Source organism: Terrapene carolina, unplaced genomic scaffold, assembly GCF_002925995.2.
Source record: "Terrapene carolina triunguis isolate 2854851 unplaced genomic scaffold, T_m_triunguis-2.0 Scaffold58, whole genome shotgun sequence".
Classification (NCBI taxonomy): Eukaryota; Metazoa; Chordata; order Testudines; family Emydidae; genus Terrapene; species Terrapene triunguis.
The window spans coordinates 5,098,570-5,119,888 of record NW_020664409.1 but is presented as its reverse complement, the minus strand read 5'-3'; the positions used below and the strand labels follow the sequence as shown (position 1 = coordinate 5,119,888).

Below are 21,319 nucleotides of genomic sequence, written 5' to 3'. Positions count from 1 at the left end.
GAGAATGAAGGCAAAACAAGATTATGGTAATCAATAGATGGCTCAGGCATATATGCATCCGAAGAAGTGGGTTGTAGCCCACGAAAGCTTATGCTCTAATAAATTTGTTAGTCTCTAAGGTGCCACAAGTACTCCTGTTCTTTTTGCGGATACAGACTAACACGGCTGCTACTCTGAAATCTAACTACAAAGATAGTTAAGATCTGGAATAGGCTTCTAAGGGAGGCTGTGGAATCCCCACCATTGGAGGTTTTGAAGCACAGGCTAACCAAAGTCAGGGATGGTCTAGGTATACTTGGTCCTACCTCAGTGCGGTGGGGATGGACTAGTTGACCTGTCAGAGTGCCTTCCAGCACTGCATTTCTATGATTTAAAACTGGATTTTGATCACTCAACATTTGGGGGTATTCAGATATGAAGTTTTGGCCTGCCCTGGCACAAATGCAAGGGGCACTTGCAAAATCTGGATTCAACGCTAGTATCATGGAAGGAGAGGAAAGAGGTGCACCACACACATGCACAAGACACCACTGTGAGAGACTTGCACAGTTGGTTTCAAGAATATTTTGCACAGAAATATTGAAGACTGAGCCATCCCAGCAGCAACCCATCACTTCTGTGCTTACATGACTAGTCGCAACAGTTTACACATCCTAGGCCATCTCTATGCTTTCTTTCTTTTACAGCAGGGGTGGCCAAACTGCATCTGTTTTGCAGTTAAAGTGTGGCTCTCAGAGCCCCTCCTTCCCCCCCGCCCCCCATTCTCTGCCTACCAGGGAGGAAGCTCGGGGCTTCTGCCCTGCGGTGGGATGGCGGGGCTAACAGAGATGACTGGTGCCTGCTTAGAGTGTGGGGGGGGGCACAATTTAAAGTTACCCCCTAAACAGCTGGAGTCACATTCCCCCCCTTCCCCAGCATACCCCTGTCTTACCTTCAATGGCCCCTCCCTGCAGCTCCCAGATGTTAGCTCCCTGTGAAGCAAACAGCTGCAAGTTGGGGCCACTGCTTTAGCTCCGTGGGGAGAGGCAGCAGCAAAAGCAGTGGCTCTCCCTGCTGCTCCCAGCTGTTTGCCACTGCCTCTCCCCACAACCGCAACTCCCAGCTTGCCAGTTCCAGCAGCTACCATGCAGGGAGGGGGCCCGGTGGCATCATGTGAGCGAGCGGGGACAGCAAACCCTGGCAAAAATCCCCATGTGTCCCCCCATGCATTGCCTTTGCCTGCCCAGCGGGGAGGAGGGTCTCGGGGCTTCAGCCCTGCCAGGCGCGCCTGCCGGGGCTCAGGTCTTCATCCCTGTGGGACACCCCGAGCCCCAGCAGGTGCCTCCCACAGGGCTGAGGCCGCGAGACCCCCTTCCCTGGGGGGCTGAGGCCCTGAGGCCTGGCAGGCATCCCCCCCAGGGCTGAAGCCCCAAGCCCTGGCAGGCTCCTCCCAGCTTTTGAACTTCTGAAGACAGTCGTATGTGGCTCGGGGGGGTCAGTAAGTTTGGCCACCCCTGTTTTATAGCATTTCCCATATTGCTCTTATTGATGCAGCTCCGCCTGTGGGGTAGCAATATTGGGAGTCATCAATGTTTTAATCACCACCTTGTCTTACCCTGCACAGAGCAGGTCTAGGTGACCCTGTGGTTAAAATACCCACTGACTAGATAGCCCTGTATTCTAAGCATTGCTGCCACCAGTGGAGCTACACCATTGACAGAGACAGTGAGAAATTTTATGGCAATAAATCTAGAGTAGACCAGGTCAGAGAGAGCCACTCTCTGCTACAATATAAATTAGTCAATTGAATTCTAACAGGAATCATAGCACCAAGAGAGCCACTTAAAATACTGATAACCAAGTTGCATTGCATTGATATATCCCCCAGGTGATGGTGTTTCAGCATTTCAACACAAAAACATAACCATAATCAATACTCGAGTTAAGAGAGAACAGTTTTTCTTCCCTGTGCTTTGACGGAGTTTAGCTGAATTTATCTATGAAGAGGTTTCTTCCTCTTTCAGGAAGAGTCGCATTAAATTTTTGTCCAAAACTCATACTCCTCTTTCCCCCCAACCCTTGCCATTTATACAGGAAGGCTGAACACTTAAAAAATTATTATAACTAAATCACTAATAGCAAAATACCCACTTTCCAAATCTGTTTTAGGAATAAACACTATCTCATTAAGAGAGAGTCTAGAAGAAATTAACCGGAAAGCTATGGATTTCAAGTAGGGCAAATTGCATGTATTTGATCCACTTATCATAAGTTCCTAATTGTCAATACACTGTGCACCTCAATCATGTTAATATTTCCTCTTTGTCCATTATTGGTATCATTCACTTGTGGACTCCTTGAAACCCATTATGATATCCCCATACTGAGGAATCCAGCTGGGAGATAATTTTTTTTTCTCCTGATTTGGGAAGTGTTCTGCTGTCAGAATTTCCTGTTTAGTTAGAGTATGTATTCCACATTCATCATTTTTATGGTCTCCACGCTTAAGTTTGGATAGAAGAAATAGCTATCCAAATTGTAAACAGCAATTCAGAACACTTTGGTGCTGTGGAGTCTGATACAACTTATAACACCAGTTTAAATGAAGCATTCTGACAAGCAGAAATCTCTCTTGACCATGTTCAGCCTTTGAAATGTAGAGGTCCTATTCAAATCTCATTTATTCCAATCATTGCCTGGATTTTCACCTATCTTTAATGAAAAAAACAATAAGACTTTTTCCCATTTTGCATTGAGGGGTGGTTACATTTTCCCCTCCTGGAGCTAAGAGCAGGAATTGAAACTTGCTGCGGTATACAGGCATGGAGTTTGTGGGGAGGAGAAGGACTGCAAACAGGAAGTGCAATTTTTTGCCCCAGCATCTCAGTTGTGCTGGCTCGACAGTACAAATAAGAGACAAGTATAATAGGACCTCCACAAACCCAGTATCAGACCCAGCCTCTGTCCCAGGTACTCTAGTGTTTCCACTTTTGGACACTGTTAGAATGGCCTTCTTCATTAATGATAAGAAGACCATTTTCAGAGCTTCATTTTGTCCCATTTTAGGTTTTTATGACAACTGAACATGTCATTATTCATGAGTTTTTGGTGCATCGTTTGCATGCAACACGTCTTCAGTAGATCAAATTTCTTCCATTATAGTCACCTACTGATTTCCTCATCCACCTCAGTCACATTAAGTGAGTCATCCTCCATACTAATTGATTCTTGATTCTTCTGGCATGGAGGCCTGACTTGCAGAGTTATTTGTGATGGAATCTGGTGACTGGATGACTCAGGGGACTAGTATCAGAATACAGAGCTTTTCATCAGAGGTTATTAGTTTGAATTCAATAGTGACAGAAACTTGTTGCCATTTGATATCTGTTTGGAAAATGGATAACTGGTCCCCATCCAGTTTTCCCATCACAAAGTAACCCCACTGTTATTGACAATGGGGAGGTCACAGAGAGATCGGGCATGGGAGAATGAACTTTCATCCTGGAGGTAGCCCACACCAGGTGAGGGTTGAGACAGATCGACAGGGCAATGTGGGTTGCACAACTGCCTCTTATAGGGATAAACAGCAGAATTCAGTCTCTGAGGTTGTCAAACACGACTTCGATGTCACAGCAGCAACCACTACACTCGGCAATAGATAGCTACAAGATTGGGCTGCTAATTTGCACATACTGAAAACCATTTTTTTAAGTGATTATAAAGTGACAACAAAATCTTTTATAAGCCTCTTCAGTGTCAGTTGCTTAATCTTCCCAATACGTGGGGACTGATTGTACAGTCCTTACTAATATGGATGCGACAGTGAAACTACTCACTTCAGTAAGTGATCACCAACAGGAGTAAGCTGCATAATTGGGTCTTTAGTTTTTTTAATATGTTACTGCTTCCAGCCTTTTTTATGTCCAAGTTAACCACTTAATTATTGCACAAAGAGGCAGGAAGGGACACAGCACAAGTGGAATGAGATTCAGCTCCTTCCAGCGCCAGTTCCCACTACACTCACGATATTGTCATTTTTTAAAATGTCTTTCCACAGAGCGAAGCCCTGGAAAAGCCACTAAAGAAACCACCAGCCAAGCTGGAAAAGCTTAAGATCGAAAAGAAGGAAGTGAATGCTTTAACAATGAAGGACATTAAAAATTCTGCCGAAGAAAGAAGAAAGGTAATTTAATTTTGCTACATAGGATTGTTTTGTCTTCTAAAAAACACCCCCCATTTAAAATCTGAGCTAGTGGAGGCTGCATCTCTGAAAAATGCTAGTAAAACATGGACATCAATGTCACAGGAAGGAGCATCCCTCTCAACAACAGATGTTTGCAGGACTGGGCTGTTAAGCTTTCTGGTTTTCAGAGTATGAAAATTGTGCTGAAGATAGGGACAAAAAAGGAGAATTCTAGAATAGCATTTTTCCATTTTCTGCAGCAAAATACATAAAACCCAGTGGTTTTGAGAGACATTTCTTTTGTGCAAACTGGCCAAATTCTGAATCAGTTGGAGTAAAATTCCAGTTAAACTCAGATGGAAAGGTAAAAGCAACTGTTAAAGTGAGTGTTCAAATACAGTTTATTCCTACTTCCCCCCCCCGTTACAAAGCAATGTATTTTTCAGACTAAAGAAGAGCAACCGAAAGAAAGACTTCAGAGTGGCAGACTTTTTCCAGCAACTGCCCATCAAAATACTGCTGAGCTGAATGAGGAAGGCTATTCAACTTCGGAAGGTCAAGAAGGTACAAACATTGATCAGCCTTTATCATTCGACCTGGAGACAGAGACTCTGCTGGAGAAGGAGGAAATAGTTGTCGAAACTGTAAACAGCAATTCAGAACACTTTGGTGCTGTGGAGTCTGATACAACTTATAACACCAATTTAAATGAAGCATTCTGACAAGCAAAAATCTCTCTCCAACACATTCAGCCTTTGAAACGTAGGGGTCCTATTCAAAACTCATTTGTTCCAGTCATTGCCTGGATTTTCATCTATGTTTAATGAAAAAAACAATAAGACTTTCTCCCATTTTGCATTGAGGGGTGGTTGCATTTTCCCCTCCTAAAGTTAAGAGCATGAATTGAAATTTGCTGGGTTACACAGGTACGGAGTTTGTGCAGAAGAAGAGGACTGCAACCAGGAAGTAGAAGATTTTGCTCCAGCCCCTCAATTGTGCTGACACTGTACAATAAAAATAAAAGACAAATATAACAGGGTCTCCCCAAACCCAGTGTCAGAATCTGCCCTGCCTCAGTTTCCCCACTCACGTTAGAGAGTGGGCCACCTTGGTGTCCGGTGTGTCAATGAAGCTCCCACCAGGGTCAGTATTTCCTTCCTTGTTCTGAAGGATGCATCCATGGTTCAAATACAATCATAGTTCAACATCAATCACGACAGGTAAACCAGGTCCTGCCACTTGGCCTCAGAGTTGTTGTTGCTGCTGCCTATGCAGCAGGCATCCCCAGCCAGCTCTTTCACCTAGCTGGTGTGTGGCAAACCCCCTTCCAGATCCTTTCCCTGACCCTCGGTCTCCTACAGGAGCCTCTCAAGAGCTCTCCCTCTTAGTGAGCTGTGTACTGGCCTTTCCTCTCACCAGCTAAGAAGCAGCTGATTAGTCACAGGTGGGGGATAAGTCCACCTCCCTAGAGGGGGCATCCTACCCTGTGACAACAAGTTTACAATCTAATTGTAGGTGTGACAACAATTGAAAGTAACAGGAAAAAAAACGAGGAGGGAGGGGCAAGGAAGTACTCGGGTTAAAGTAGTGACCCGGTTACTCCGTCTTGGCATTGCACACCTTGATGCTTCTATTAAAATTTTTAATTTATCAAGAAGGCTTGTGGGAGATTTCTTTGTTTAGGGAGGACGGGAGTGAGGAGAGAGTGGCAGGTTAGCAAATACGGATTGGGTGGGGATTGCATCCCAGGGCCGATGTGTAAATAAAGAGGGGCAAATTAAGGGGAAGGGGTTGTAACTGGCAGAGCTCAGGGGTGGTGGAATGGGACAGTAGGCAAGGCCAGAGTGGGGTATGGCCCTCATGTAAGAACAAGAAGTTTGAACCTAATGTGCAGGGCAATGGGGAGCCAGCAAAGGATTTTAATAGTGGAATGCCGGGGTCTGAACAACAGGAAAGGACGATGGTTTTAGTGGTAACATTCTGTGCTGACTGGAGGGAGGCAATGTGGGTATCAGGAGAGCACCAGCGAGAACCAGGGGGTTGGGGCTGAAGATAATTAGGGTACATGATTTAGCCATCAGGAGATCAGAAGGACTATTTTTGTGTGCTATTGTGTGGGTTCAGGGGGACTTATCTCTGAATTCTGTTTGAGATTATGATCTCTGTATGTTTAAAACCCTTGTGATGGTCTTTACTGTATTCTTGAATCATACTTCTTGTGGCAAGGAGTGAGGGACTGGTGCCTGGGGGTCTGCCTATAAATGGGCCAATCACTAAGGACCATCAACAACTGAGTTATGTGGCCCAAGAGGAACAATGGGATGGCTGCAGCTGTAAAGAAAGAAATAGTGCCTGGAGCCTACCCAGACCTAGGGGAGCTGAAAAGCACAAGGATCCAAACACGGCAGCCTGGTGTGTGTCCAACAAGGGGGAGCTTGACCAGGTCTATATCAACTATTGTATTGTGGAGGGAGAAAGTGCGAGATTTGGTCATGGACTGGATGTGAGGAAAGGGTAGAAGATTACCCTAGTGTCATGTGAATGTGGTTGCCAAAAGGATGAAAGTTTTCAGCAATGGAGAACAGTAGCAATACAGAGGCAGAAATGCTGATCTTCAGTTGATAGCAAGCCATCCAAGATGGCAACTGCAGAAAGAATCAAAAAGGTAAGACTGAACACAGACACAATTCCAGTGTGGAGAAATACACTGGAGAGTCCTAGCAAAATGACAATGACTGGACTGATTTGAACAGATGAGGTCACCTAAGAACTATGTCTAGAGGGAGCCAAGGACAGAGCCTTCGGGGACTCCCGAAGACAGTGCTAAAAATCATTGGCTATGCTGCCAGAAGTCCTAATGACATACACATGGGAAAGCACAGCACCAGTGAGGACACAGTAACTCAAGCAGGGCTGTGCAGTGTGGCTGCTCACTACCAGGCTAGGCTAACCCGGGTGCTCAGACACAGATGCCCAATCACCTGAATTAAACTCTTCAGGGAAGACATACCCTGAAGGAGCCAAGGGAGGAGGAGAGAGCCAAACAAAGTACTACATAAAGTGACAACTATGAATAGTATTAATCTGTACTGGGACCTGTGCTGTTCAACATATACATTAATGATCTGGAAAAAGGGGGTGAACAGTGAAGTGGCAAAGTTTCCAGACAATACAAAATTATTCAAGATAGTTAAGTCCAAAGCAGACTGCAAGGCATTACAAAGGGATCCCACAAAACGGGGTCACTGGGCAACAAAATGGCAAATTAAATTCAATGCTAACAAGTGCAAAGTAATGCACATTGGAAAAAATAATCCAAGCTATACATACAAAACAAAGGGGTCTAAATTAGCTGTTGGGATCCAAGAAAGAGATCTTGGAGTCACCATAAATAGTTCTCTGAAAACTTCTGCTCAATGGGTGCTCCTGTCACACAATGGGTTAGCGCATGGTACTTATAGAGCAGTGCTGACTAGAGACCGGCTGAGGTAGTGAATTCAATCCTCACTTAGAACACTAGTTTTAATTAACCAAATTGCTTCACCCACACATTTAAAACACAAAACAAAACAAAACAAAACCAGCAGCCAAAAAGGCTAACCGAAGGTTAGGAACTACCAGGAAAGGGACAGAAAATATCATACCACTATATAAATCCATGGTGTGTCCACACCTTGAATACTCTGTCCAGTTCTGGTCGCCCCATTTCAAAAAGGATATAATGGAAAAGGTTCAGAAAAGAGCAACAAATATGATCAAGGGGATGGAACTACTTCCATTGAGGAGAAACTAAAAAGATTAGGGCTGGTCAACCTAGAAAAGAGATGACTAAAGGGGAATGTGATAGAGGTCTATAAAATCATGAATGGAGAAAGTGAAGAGAGACGTGTTATTGACCCTTTCACACAATACAAAGCCCAGGGGTCACCCGATGGAATGAACAGACAGCAGGTTTAATACTAATGAGAGAAAGTAAGTTTTCACACAAACACACATCTAACCCAGGGAGCTCATTGCCATGCAATGTTGTGATGGCCAAAGGTATAACTGGGCTCAAAAAAAGAACTGGATATGTTCATGGAGGATGGGTCATCAGTGGTCTTAGCCAAGATGGTCAGGGATGCAATATCATGTTCGAGACAACCCTAACCTCTGACTATCAGAATCCAGGAGTGGAACACTCCATAATTGCCTTGTTCTGTACATTCCCCTCTGAGTCTGTGGTATGGGCAACTGTTGGAGACATGATACTGGGCAACATAGACCATGGTCTGACTCAGTATGGCAGGTGTTATGTTTGTGTGTTCTTATAGTAGTAGTCTATTTGAGTACAAGGCAGTAAAAGTGAAAAGTTGTAACGATTGTAACAATGCAGCATATGCAATGCTAAAAAGTCTTTCAAGAAAGCCTACTAGCAGAATACAAACACTTCATGAAATGATCAGAATGAAGACTCAGAACAATGCGTAGATTTTCTTTATAAATATTTATGACACCTGTTTCTGGTATCCATCTCAGGAGGTTCTATCGAACGCCACAATTTAATAATGCATGTTTTGGAAAATGTTTCTTTTTTTTTTTTTATAAGAAACTGCTGAGCTTTTTATACCCTTCTTATAAATGGAAGATGCTTTAAATGTACCAGGTGTGAATAAAACACAAGTAAATTCATAGGTATGAAACACATTTTAAAACTTATTTGAACTTAGAAATCATTTCAAAATAAACTTTAAATGTCTCTCTTGGAAAAATATGTGTGTATGTGTGTGTGCATATATTTATATATAAAGATTTAAAATGCTATGCATTTATTTATTTATTGAATTATGTAAATGATTATTTGAAACCTGATCTAACTCCCACTGAAGTCAACCTGAATCTTTCCATTTACTTCAGTGGAAGGTGGATTGGGCCCTTGATACACAAAAGAATGGTTACAAAGAGGATGAAGCTAGTTTGCTTTGGGGCTTAACAGTAAATGGTTATGTAATACTGCCACCTCTTTCCTTCTTACTTCTGCCCTGGTAAGTGTAGAGAATGGAACATAACTTTTGAAGAAATCATTCATCAACTCGCTCTATAAATATTTATTTACATCATAGATGTTTCTTTGGAATTCAGAAGAGTTCTTAAACAACTGCTATAAATTAGATGCCAACATTCAGTGTTGTCAAAATTGCACATTAAAGGCCAGATCTTCAGAATTTAGCCTCAGTATTTTTGAGCAAATTTGTATCCACACTTATGTGTGTCTGCAATTTCCTATCTTGGTCCCTGATTTGTGGGTGCAATATTGAGATCACAGGAATGGAAACCAAGTAAGGCTAGGCAGAAAATTGGCCTTACATCTTGAAAGGTTAATTTTTCACTATGTTCAAACACAAATACAAACCCCAAAGGAAAGATAACCTGCTCTAGAATGGACTGCAAGCAAATCAGTGTCTCTATAGGCAAGATGTTTACCTCCTCTTCAGTGACCACAGTTGACAGTTGTAGGGGTCATCTTTTTAATAGGAAGATTTAACTTAGACAGGAACATATACATATTTAGAGTGACCAGATATCCCGATTTTATAGGAACAGTCCCGATTTTGGGGGCTTTTTCTTATATAGGTACCTATTACCCCCCACCCCCGTCCTGATTTTTTACACTTGCTATCTGGTCACTCTATACATATTCCTTGAGTCTGCTTCAAACTCATTTTATTCCCTGTTTAGTGTTAAAGTGTATTCTGTTAATATGCCCTCCCATTTTTTTTTTACCATCCATAAGGGTGAGCAATGGGGGGAAGGAGCAGAGAGGAGTGAGCGGGGTGCAGGGTCTTGGGAGGAAGAGGAGGCATGAAGACAGGGCACGGAGAGAAGGGGCAGGGCAGTGGCAGTACGAGAACAGGGCCTCCGGAGAAGGGGCAGTGGAGGGGCGGGGCCTCAGAGGGAAGGGGCAGAGGAGGGGTGGGGCCTCAGGGGCAAGGGCCGGCAGAGGGGTCCCTACCCTTAGGGGGTAAGGGGCGGTGGAGGGGTAAGGCCTCGGGGGGAAGGGGCAGCACAGGGGCAGGGCCTCGGGGGGAAGGGGCGGGACGGGGAGACTTCTGCCGCTTCTAGACACAGGGACTAGGATATTGGTTGCAGCCTGCATGGATTGGAGACAGAAAGGGAGGAGAAGGAGCTGTGAGTGCGACCCTGAGAGGAAGACCAAGCCCAGGGCTTCTTGGGCACAATGCTCGCTGGAGTGGCAGACATGGGTATTTCTGAGCAAGGAAACTGCCTGCTGTTATTTGTTTCTACCATGTTCAGGGAAACAGGATGCTGTGTACATATTTTGAAAATTAACAAGTTTACACCAAGAATATACCGGATTCATATCATAAATTTCTCATCCTAATGAAAACAACCTTGCAAGGCCCTGAATATTGGCTAACTGCTCAGGCCAAAGGGGGAACAATAACAGCAACTCTTCCTCCTCCCCCACATCTATGTAGGAGAAATCTACCAGTAGGTGTCACCACAGAGCATATTAACACTGTCTCATTGCCATAGGTCTAAGCTTTTAAAATTATTCATCTGTTTAAGTAATTGGAGTGCCCATTGCCAAAGATAACAATGCACTGCACAATTCAGCAATAACCATGAACCAGACCCAGTAGTTCAGGTCAAAGGGCAGAGTTTATGTTGCCTCTATGCTTCTGCTAAACCTTGCCTCCTGAAGCCTTGGGAATGACATCAGGTGAGCAAGTGCGCATGTGCAGTACCGTACCAGCTTTGCAATCAGGGCATGGGTCTCCCCTTACCCAGCGTTCTTGTCTGTTAGTGCTGGCTGTCAGCTGGGAGAGAGACAGAGTCCACTGGAGCAGAGATGCCCTTGTCCTCTTACCCCAGAACAACTGTGGAGAAAGAGTGTTCTCAGCCCAGCACTTACTCACCTCCCCACAAATACATAGCAAGATTACAGGCTTGTCTTCACTGCAAGCAACCATTAGCTCAAGTTAACTCCTCTTGTTAGCCTAGCTCGAGCAAGAGCAGCCATGCTGCAAACCAACACTCGAAATACACAGAGAGATTGGATTAGCAGCACTGAGTGGCTATAACTACTTCCTATCACGCTCTGAGCGAATTCTCTCAGCTAACCACCTCCTCAACACGGCATCTCTGGTATGATTCATTGTGAGGTACACTATAAATCACACAGTATGTGACATGAATAATACTCCAGGAAATCTATATTATTTCCTCTTTTTCTCGCTAAAAGACAGACACTAAATATCACAGAGATACAATGAGCAGCAAGCTCTGCACTGGTTTGCAGTTCTAAAGCCGATTGGAATCATTTAGCTCTCTCACTCCCCACCAGGTGTCACTCTGTTCCAGAGAAATTATACTGACTAGTTTGTAAGTATTTTAGCAAACACACTTAGACAGCACTGGGATCGTTTTATATCGTGAGTTTCCTCCTTTTTTGAATAGTAATCAAAATTTAGGACCAAATCATGGGACAGCACCATTTGGACATGTACTAGCGCTGCAAAAGTTTGGTTTTGGCCTTTATTCTGGCCAGCAACCGCCCATTGCAAAGCATCCCCTGTCTCCTTTTGACAAATTATTCCTATCCAGAATAGGAATAATCTCCCCTGACAACTTTCCTTCTGGAATTTCACAGAGACTCCTGCAGCATTAGCTTCTGATCCATTGTTTCTACCTCCCTTATTGAGAGTAGTGTGTAGTTGCAGACCAGAGACCAATGGCAGCTCAGTGACTGCCATGGGAGGGGATGCAGAAGACAGCACATAGAGTGGGTAAGCATTCAGCACAGGTGCCCCAAATTCTGCTGGGCGAGGGTCAGGATTCTTTGGATCCTTGGGATTTGCACAGGTTTGAGGTTTTCTGACCCTGGCTATACTACCGCTAACCCCTCTCTCTCAAGGAAAGAATGCAGCATAGTTGCTATACCATCACCAGCATGGATATTTGGCATTAAATGTATCATTTTCATGTGTTTTTGCACAGGAAGGGAGGGTATTGCTCAAAACTTTAATTGGAGAAAACCAAATACACACACACACAAAATTTGTCCTCCAGCACAAATCACATTCTTCAAGGATACTTAGCTAAAGAAATTCATGAACATTATTTTTGCTACTTGCCACCAGACAAAGGCAACAGAGTCCCAGGAATATAGAAAGAAGAATGAAAATTAAATGAAAATTGCACTTAAGTTATTGAATTACTATTTCTAGCCTTACCCTCCAATAGGCAATTTCCTACCATTTGGCTATATTTTGCCTACAACAAGCACATCTATTAAAAGGCAGTATTGTATGTGCTGTTAAGGTGACTAGTTCAGGATGTCAAGTATCAGGGGGTAACTGTGTTAGTCTGTATCTACAAAAACAACAAGGAGTCTGGTGGCATCTGTTAGTCTTTAAGGTGCCACCAGATTCCTTGTTGTTTTAGTTCAGGATGGGGGAAGAAAACAAAGTTCCTGGGCTAGGTTCTGCCCTCAGTTACATCAGTGTAAATCTAATGTACACATTGCTCTCAGTGGGGATTTTCTGAGATTTACACTGGTGTAACAGAGCAGAATCTGGCCCCCATTGTTTGAAATTTTCAGGCCAACAGCTTTGGTTGACTGGCAAGTTCATTTCTAGGCAGATGACAATGGTAGCTCTTTTCTGGACTTGGCCAGAGTTGTTCCCTTTACACTAATATTCTTCCTCTTCTGCAAAGTATATGCATGCCTGTTTTGGGATTTTTTCTCCCACGTTCCTCACTTTGTTCAGTTACTCATCTCGTGTTGTACTTCTGTCTGACCTAGTTCTTTTTCTCTTCAGAATGTGAGTGATTTATTATTCTTTATCTTATCCTTGCATGTCTCAATTACGACCACGCTGAGGGAAAACATGTCTTGTTTTAAACTCCATTCCTTTTTGGCTGTTCCAATCTGAAACTTCTATTTCACTTGTGGACGTGTAAATGAATTTGCAGAGCACTTGTATAATGCTACACCAAAGAACCAGATCCAAGCACTTTGGGGGTGGGTTAAAATATGTACCTAGATCAGGATGTGAATTTGGCAACCTCCAACTTCATAATGGCAAGAACAAACCCACTAGGACCTGAACTCCCTCAGACTTTGGGGTGTCCAAAATCTAGATCCAAAATTCTGAAACTTGAGCCCATCTCTCCTTTATAAGCAGATTTAAGGGCCAAGCGGCTGAGTCCCTGTGAAGGGGTCAACTCACATCTGGTGCCTCCTCGTGGTTGGGCATGGCATAGCACAGCACAGAGGTGGGCAAACTATGGCCTGCGGGCCACATCCAGCCCGCAGGACCGTCCTGCCCGGCCCCCGAGCTCGTGGCCTGAGAGGCTAGTCCCGGCCCCTCCCCTGCTGTTTCCCCTCCCCCGCAGCCTCAGCTCGCTCGCTCCGCTGCTGGCGCAATGTTCTGGGCGGCGGAGCTGTGAGCTCCTGGGGCAGCGCAGCTGCAGAGCTCGGCTTGACCCGGTGCTCTGTGCTGCGTGGTGGCGGCGGCGGCGTGGCTGGCTCCAGCCGGGTGGCACGGATGTAGTGCTGCCAGCCACTGGTGCTCCAGGCAGCATGGTAAGGAGGCACGGAGCGGGGGGGTTGGATAGAGCAGGGGAGTTCAGGGGTGTGGATAGGGGTCGGGGCGGTCGGGGGGAGAATAGGATTGAATGGGGGCAAGGGTCCCGGGGGGGGCAGTCAGGAATGAGGGTGGTGGGGGGCAGTCAGGGGACAGGGAGAAATGGTGGTTGGATGGGGCAGGGGTCCCGGGGAGCCGTCAAGAATGAGAGGAGGGGTTGGATAGGGCAGCGGGGATCCTGGGGCGGTCAGGGGATGGGGTGTGTGGATGGGACAGGGGTTCCGGCAGGGCCGTTAGGGAACGGGGGGGTGGATGGGGCAGGAGTCCCGGGGGGGGGGCAGATAGGAGGTGGGGGCCGGGACACAACCCCCTCCCCTAACCGGCCCTCTATACAATTTACGAAACGGCCCTCAGGACAAAAAGTTTGCCCACCCCTGGCATAGCAGCTCTCCTTCCACTGGGGTCTCCTGCTGGGGGCTGCTCCACCTCTGCGGAGGCCTGCTTCTTACTTGTGAGTTGGCCCTCTGGCCAGATCATTTCCAAGTCTCTACCCTTCCAGAGTAGTCTGTTAACAAAAAAACAAGGGAAATTAGAACAAACTGAGTTAGTAAGAGAGAGAGGGAAATGCCTCCCTCTCAGGGGGTATCAGGGTCTGGTCTAGGGTGACCAGACATCCCGATAAAATCGGCACTGTCCCAATATTTAGTTGTTTGCCCCGTGTCCCGACAGATGTACGCTCGGGACGCCATTTGCAGGGCCGGCTCCAGGCACCAGGGTAGCAAGCAGGTGCCTGGGACGGCCAATGAAGGGGGGGGCGGCACGTCCGGCCGTTCGGCGGCGGGGCCGTCACTCCCTCTCAGAGCAAAGGACCTGCCGCCGAATTGCCGCCATAGAATGAAGCGGCAGTAGAGCTGCCGCCGCTTGCAATCATGGCTTTTTTTTTTTTTGCTGCTTGGGGCGGCAAAAACGCTAGAGCTGGCTCTGGCCATTTGTCCTGATATTTTGGCTTGGGACTGGAGGAGTACACTGGTGAGTGCTCACCTGGGGTCCCGGCGGTGCTTATTTGGGGCAGCTCCCAGGAAACGGCGGGCAGCAGGACCCTGCGGCCCCTAGGCACAGGGGCGGCCGGGGGTGGTCTCTCACAAGCACTGGCTCCATCGTGGCCAATGGAAGCGGCAGGCATGGACAGGGTGCAGACACACACACACCCCCCCCGGGCTGACCCTGACCCTGGGGCCCTGCATGCTACTCACGCCCCCAAGTAAGTCCCACTCCCACAGCTTCCAGCCAATGGCAGCTGGAGCCAGTGCTTGTGGCAGGCGCAGCACGTGCAGTGGAGACCCCGCTGGCCGCTGCTGACCCTAGGAGCCAGAGGAACCTGCCAGGTGCTTCCCAGTTGGTGGGAACCGTCCCCCAGGTAAGCGGCAAGGCTGCAGCTGGGGCCCTGCGCCCGCAGCGGGGCTGCACGTGGGAGCCGGGGCCGTGTGCTTGTGGTGGGGGCCGGGGCCATGCACCCCCAACCCGCGGCTTTCAGCAGGGCTGAAGCGGGGGCCATGAGCCCCCAACCTGCGGCGGGAGCAGGGGCTGTGCACCCCCGATCTGTAGCAGGGCTGTGGCCGGAGCCAGGGCCATGCACTCCCAACCTGTGGTGGGGCTGCTCCCGGAACCGGGGCCATGTGCCCCCAGCCCGCAGCTTCCTCAGGCTGTGTATCCTCCTTCCCCCATGGCTCCAGTGGGGTGGGGGCTGTGAGCCTGTGGCTGACCCCCCCTCCCCATGTGTCCCAATATTTTATTCTTGTCATCTGGTCACCCTAGTCTGATCCTGAGGAAAGAGAGGGAGCGGCCCTCAGGCAGTGGTTGTCGGGGAAGCTCCTGACATCAGTTAGCCCTTTCCTCGGGAGCTGAGGGTTGCAGGTCTGTTCTCTTCCCTGGTCTGCCAACAAGCCACCTGCCCTGCTCCACTTTTAAGCTCCTCCTCCAGCCTTTGAATGCTTGCAGGTGGCTGAGCCCAGAGCAGCTTCTTAACCCCTTGTTGTCCAGTGTGGGATAGATTATATACCCCATCACAGTCCCCAAATCAGTCATATTACTTTCTAGAGTGATTACGTCCATTGTGATTTACTTTCCACCTGCAATGCTGCACCATCCTCTAACCTACTCCAAGCGAACTATATGTAATCTTATTTTGTATGGTGAAATATAAATGCCATCCTTCTAAACTTTCATTAATGGGGAGTGAAAATAAACTTCTTTAGCTTCATTTGTATTTGAACCCATCAGTGATCACAGAGACTTCCTCTCAGATTTACCTGCTCCCATTCAGAACAGAATGAGCATATCATTGCAACACTGGGGGCCAGATTCTGCCAGCCTTGCTTGGGCTGAGCCGTGCCTTTCTTTGTGTGTAGTCCCATGGGAGAAAATGTGACTACTTGTGGGTACGGAAGAGTGGCAGAATCTGGGCTACAACAATAAGCAACAAGAGGGTGTGCATTAATAGCTGTTGGTGCATTCCCTCTCATGCCTTCAGCCACCCAAGACATGCACCAATAATAAGCGCCTGTGTAGCTTATTGCTACTAGCGCAGAGCTCTTTGGTTTTAAATGTAAGAGTTTAAAAACAATTTCAGACCATGTATCCTTCCACTATGAAGTGTAATTCATATAGAAGTATGAGATAAAATAGCAAGAGAAAGGGTATAACAACCCTCTCACTACAATTCTCATTATATTAATTGTAAAATTGATAGAATTAATTTTTCTCCTTTTAGTTTCTCTGGATTAGTGGGACCTCTTTCCCCTCTTTCTATATCTCCATGAGCCTGGCTGCCTTTTCAGTAGTGCTTTGTGGCCTAACAGCCCATTTTTCAACTAACATTTCCTATTGGAAACATACGGTATTGAAAATATGAATTATTCCCAATTTAAGCAAGTATATAACCTTACTCACATGAGTAGTCCCACTGAAGTCAATGCACTCTGGCTATTCTGGGTTGATGTAATAGCCTATCAAGGACTGCTAAAAGCAAGGGCATATTACAGCAGCCCTGCGGCTGCTCTGAATTATGCCAAGAACTGAGCAGACCCCTAACACTGTCTAGAATTAAAGAACAAAGCTAACCCAGGAATGAAGCACTACTGAATCTGGTCCCAGGGATGAAGTGGTTTCATAACATGGTTTTTGTTAAGAATTCCATGTCAAGAGCTGCATAGAAGTAATTTGCAGTACACAACGACAAGCTTTATTGATCTACAGAAAGCAGGAACTATGCTACTTATTCTTCAGTGCCATCTACTGGCACCTTACTTGTTAACTATTTACATTTATATAGGCATATCATTTATAGAGCACACCTGTAATAGTTTTTATTCTGTGTGTGGTTCTGTCTATGCATGCAAGACCAAACTTATAACATGACCAGGGCAATACTGTGTAATAGAATAATGTGCCTTGACATGACACTACTGGTACAGACAGATCCAACATTAAAAATCTGAATTGAGAGCCTTAAACCAATCTGGGTTTCTACATTAAAAAATAAAATTAATACAACTTGGATGCTTCTGCTGGGAACTGGTGGTTTTCCTTCTGAAGAGCTGATGTTGTTTCTCCTCTGGGTATACTTTAAAGAGAAACCAGCACTTCTCCTCCTAGCACAAGCTGAGAAGGGGCTTGGACACTTAAGTATAGCTACTCAGGAAATCCAAATTGATTTAAGACTCAGGTTTTAACTTAAAAGGCCAACCTTTGGGTTGGGAAAGATTGGGGGAAGGATAAGATTGGTAAGGGAGGGTTAAACACTGTAATGTTTTAGCACATAAAAATCCCTATTGCACCCCAAAAATAAGAATTAAAAGAAAACATTTCTCTCCTTTTCCTTTGTTTTAAAACCTATTGCATATAAAAAAAGGTAAAGTTTTACTAAAATCAACAGTAGTAACCAGTTGTGCTAGGACTGACTTTGGCTCACTGATTTCCCTCTCTTTTTCCTTTTGATTAGGAAGGCACCAGCAAAAGGAAGTCTTGCTCCGGACATCAGTGTAGTTCTTTTGAAGATACTATATTTGGGTTCAATCGCAACCTTTCCTTACTACTCTCCATGTTGTGATCAACCTTTAGTTAACACTTGGAGCGTTATTCCATACACAAGCCAACAGAGCTGTTGGGAGAATTCTGGGATGGTTATTTATGTATTGTAGGGGGGTTTTATGAACAATTTATCCTAGAGAACAGAGGAGGTCAGCATAACTTACCCTAGTGTACCTGCAAATCCACTTAACCACAATTAGTTTTTTATCCAATTAACACTAGCACTCTTACCTAGAGTTTCATTATATAAAGGGAATTTTGCCCTTGTGGAATTACTCTGAAATAAAGATCCTACTGATATATAAATAGTGAAACAGGTTTACTCATTATCCCCTACATCCCCACACAATGATCGAGATATTTTATTTTCTCTTATTCCTTCTGGATTCTATTTACTTTTTAATGAGTGATTTAAAAACTTTTTAATCCCTGAACACCTGTTGTAGCTTTTAGTTTCATTCTTCTTCTCCAGAAGCTTTGGATAAATTGGTGCTACACTAAAGTGTGGCAGGGATAAGAGATAAATACGAATCAGTAAATGTAGCACAATCCAATTAAATATTTCCTTATAAAAATAGTCAGGTGGAACAGTTAGACTCTACTCCAAGTCAAAATCTTTACAGCGTAACAAACTTTTCCTGTCCTGTGATTCAGCTGTGCTGAAGTGACTGCTTCCCTTATCTGGGGATCTGTTTGTACCTTGGAAGTACCTAGAACTATGGAGGTTCAGGAAGAAAGATCACTTGTATCATCTCCTGGAGATGCTTTAGCAAGGTTAGCCTAAGTCATACTTGAACTAGGTTGAGGTTGACCCTCCAGCAGGGCTGGCTCCAGCTTTTCAGCCGTCCCAAGCGGCAAAAAAAAAAAAAAAAAAATAGACGAGCGGCGGCACTTTGGCGGCAGCTCAATCGCGCCGCTTCTTCGGCGGCAGCTCAAAGGGGAAGACAGGGAATGAGGGACCCGCAGCCAAATTCCCACCGAAGACCCAGTCGTGTTGTCCTGACACCGGACGGAGTGCCGCCCCTTTGAATTGGCCGCCCTAAGCACTAGCTTCCTACGCTGGTGCCTGGAGCCGGCCCTGCCCTCCAGTTCTGGATCAGTCTGTAGGACTGTAAAACAATAGCTTTATGCCAGGTCTACACCAGAAACCTTTGTCAATATAGTAATGTCAGTGAGGGGTCTGAGTTTTTTACAATATTTATGTACTGGCAAAAGTCATAGCGTAGATGCAGTTACACCAGCTTATTTCACTCAGGGAACTGGAATAAAGGCACACCTGCCAAAGCCCTCTTTTGCTGGCTTGTGTCTGCACTAGGAGGGTTTGCCGGTATAGTTATACAGGCAAACCCTTTCTAGTGTAGACAAGGCCTTAGTCTATTCTCTAGGGCTTCTGATTAAAATCTTGGCTGTGCTTGACTACAGTATTTTTTTTGTCAGAAGTCATTTTAGACATTAAAGCCTCTTTCATCCTGGTGCGACAGCCACCATCTTGGCTGAGGCACCAGGGCCCTTCAGACTAAAAGCATGGGCAGCTAGAGCTTGAGCTAAAGAGCCAGTGCTCTCCAGCTGGGGTGGTAACCAACTCACCTCCTCTATGGATTGGCACAGAGGGAAATAGGTAACCGTGGGTTACACTGGCTGAAAACAATTTTCTCCTCCCCACATTGGTACTGTACCCAGGAGCAGCGCCAGGGTTTTTGCCGCCCTAGGCGGCAGCACTCCTCCTCTGAGCATTCGGTGGCGGATCCCGGAGCGAGTGAAGGACCTGCTGCCAAATTTCCGCTGAAGACCCGGAGCGGAAGGACCCTCCGCCGCTGAATTTCTGCCGAGGGCGGCAAAATGCTGCCCCCCAAATCCTGCCGCCCTAGGCGACTGCCTAGGGTCGCCTAGTGGAAGCGCCAGCCCTGACTGTACCCCCTTCTAGCCCCAGAGACGTGTGTCTCTTGACACAGGAGAGCTAGCCAAAAACATGATTGCTCCATGACCAGCTACTTACCCTTTAGAAATTACATCATGTCTCTTGCCTTCCCCCCCCCAGCCATTCGTGGAAGCACTAGCTCCCTTCATGGGCTATTTAACCTTTCTGGAAATGCTGGCTCACTAAAGCAGTGTGACAGGTGAAAGGAAGCCAGTGAGAGAGGGTGTTTACTAACAGATCGCTCTCACTAGCAAGGAAACCTGCCAATCAGAGGTGTTGTCTGCCACTCTACATGCCCATGACTACCTTGGGATATTAATATACTAAAAAGGAAAAATAATAGTAAGTGATCATGTAGTTTACTTAACATAACACTAGGTGGAGCAGTGGGCAAATGTCTTTATTTTTTCATTATTCATAATGGACCATTGCAGTTTTTAGATAGTATGGCTGGGACCTGAGACACAAAACTGAGTTCCAGCTAAGTCCTTTCTCAAAGCTCAGGGGTCTCTTGGTCTCTTACATGCTAACACCACACTTTAAATCCTAGTCTAGACAAGGCTCAAAAGAGCAACTCTAATATGAGCTCCTAGCACACCAGCAGTTGTGCCCCGTGATGTAGGCAGTCAGACCTAGTGGTGAGGGCAGCGGGGGTCAGGCCTGTGGTTGGAGCAGGAGTCAAGAGCCAGGGTTCAGAGCCATAGTCAAGGCAAACGTCAGAGCTGGTGTCAAAGTCAGGAATGAAGCCAAGAGTCGGAACTGGAGTCAGAGCTGGTAGTGTGGGTAGAAGCAGGGATCTGGAAGAAAGCAGGAACATGACAGGAAGGCAGGGACCAGGAACAAGGGAGGAAGCCAGAACCCAGGAGTCAGGTGAGAAGGCAGGATCCAATACAACAGGCACGCAGAGATTCACCAGGTTGCTCAGACAACTTCCCGTGTTTCCTTCTGGCTTAAATAGCTGGTCTGAGCTCATTGGAGAAGCCAGATATCGCCACCAATCAGGCATGTCATGGGTGGTGCCTATGACAAGCTGGGGTCCCCCGGCCCACACTCCTCACTGATACCAGGAAGCTGCCAGTTGGTGGCTGCAGACTGAGGACAGCCTGGAGACTTGCGGACCTGGGTCTGAGGTCCATGAGCCCTCAATTGCACTTTGTGTTAAAAAAAACAAATGCGGTGTATAAACACAGAGATAAAGGAATAAAGTTAACAAAATCCAAGTTGTGTACTTGACCAACACATCAGCAGCCACCGAGTGATGCACAGCACCATGGGCCCAAAAGTAATTTGTGGAGAATCAGACCTTACCTTTATATCCAGTCGTTCACGTTAGTGCTCAATGCGCTTCCAGAAAATATCCAGAGAGTGGCACCATGGTGCACACTTTTTGCAGATGATGCAGTGCTTCTGCGGGAGAGCAAAGAGGAAGCGGATGAAGGTTTAGAGAGATGGAGGTGTGTACTTGAAAGAAATGGCATGAAAATCAGCAGAAGTAACACAGAGTATACGGTCTGTAGATTTGATACCACCTTGCAGGAAGACAGTGAGACTGGGGAC

The 21,319-nt window shown here is 46.1% G+C and overlaps 1 protein-coding gene across 1 annotated transcript in view; it reads left to right on the top strand.

Moving 5' to 3' along the window:
- Positions 1-4,884, top strand: part of STMND1 (stathmin domain containing 1) — a 9,368-nt gene extending 4,484 nt beyond the window's left edge. The window contains exons 2-3 of the mRNA XM_026647313.1: positions 4,037-4,162; positions 4,609-4,884. Coding sequence (XP_026503098.1) covers positions 4,037-4,162; positions 4,609-4,884 — 402 coding nt within the window. The remainder of the gene's footprint in view (positions 1-4,036; positions 4,163-4,608) is intronic.
- The last annotated feature ends 16,435 nt before the right edge of the window (positions 4,885-21,319 follow it).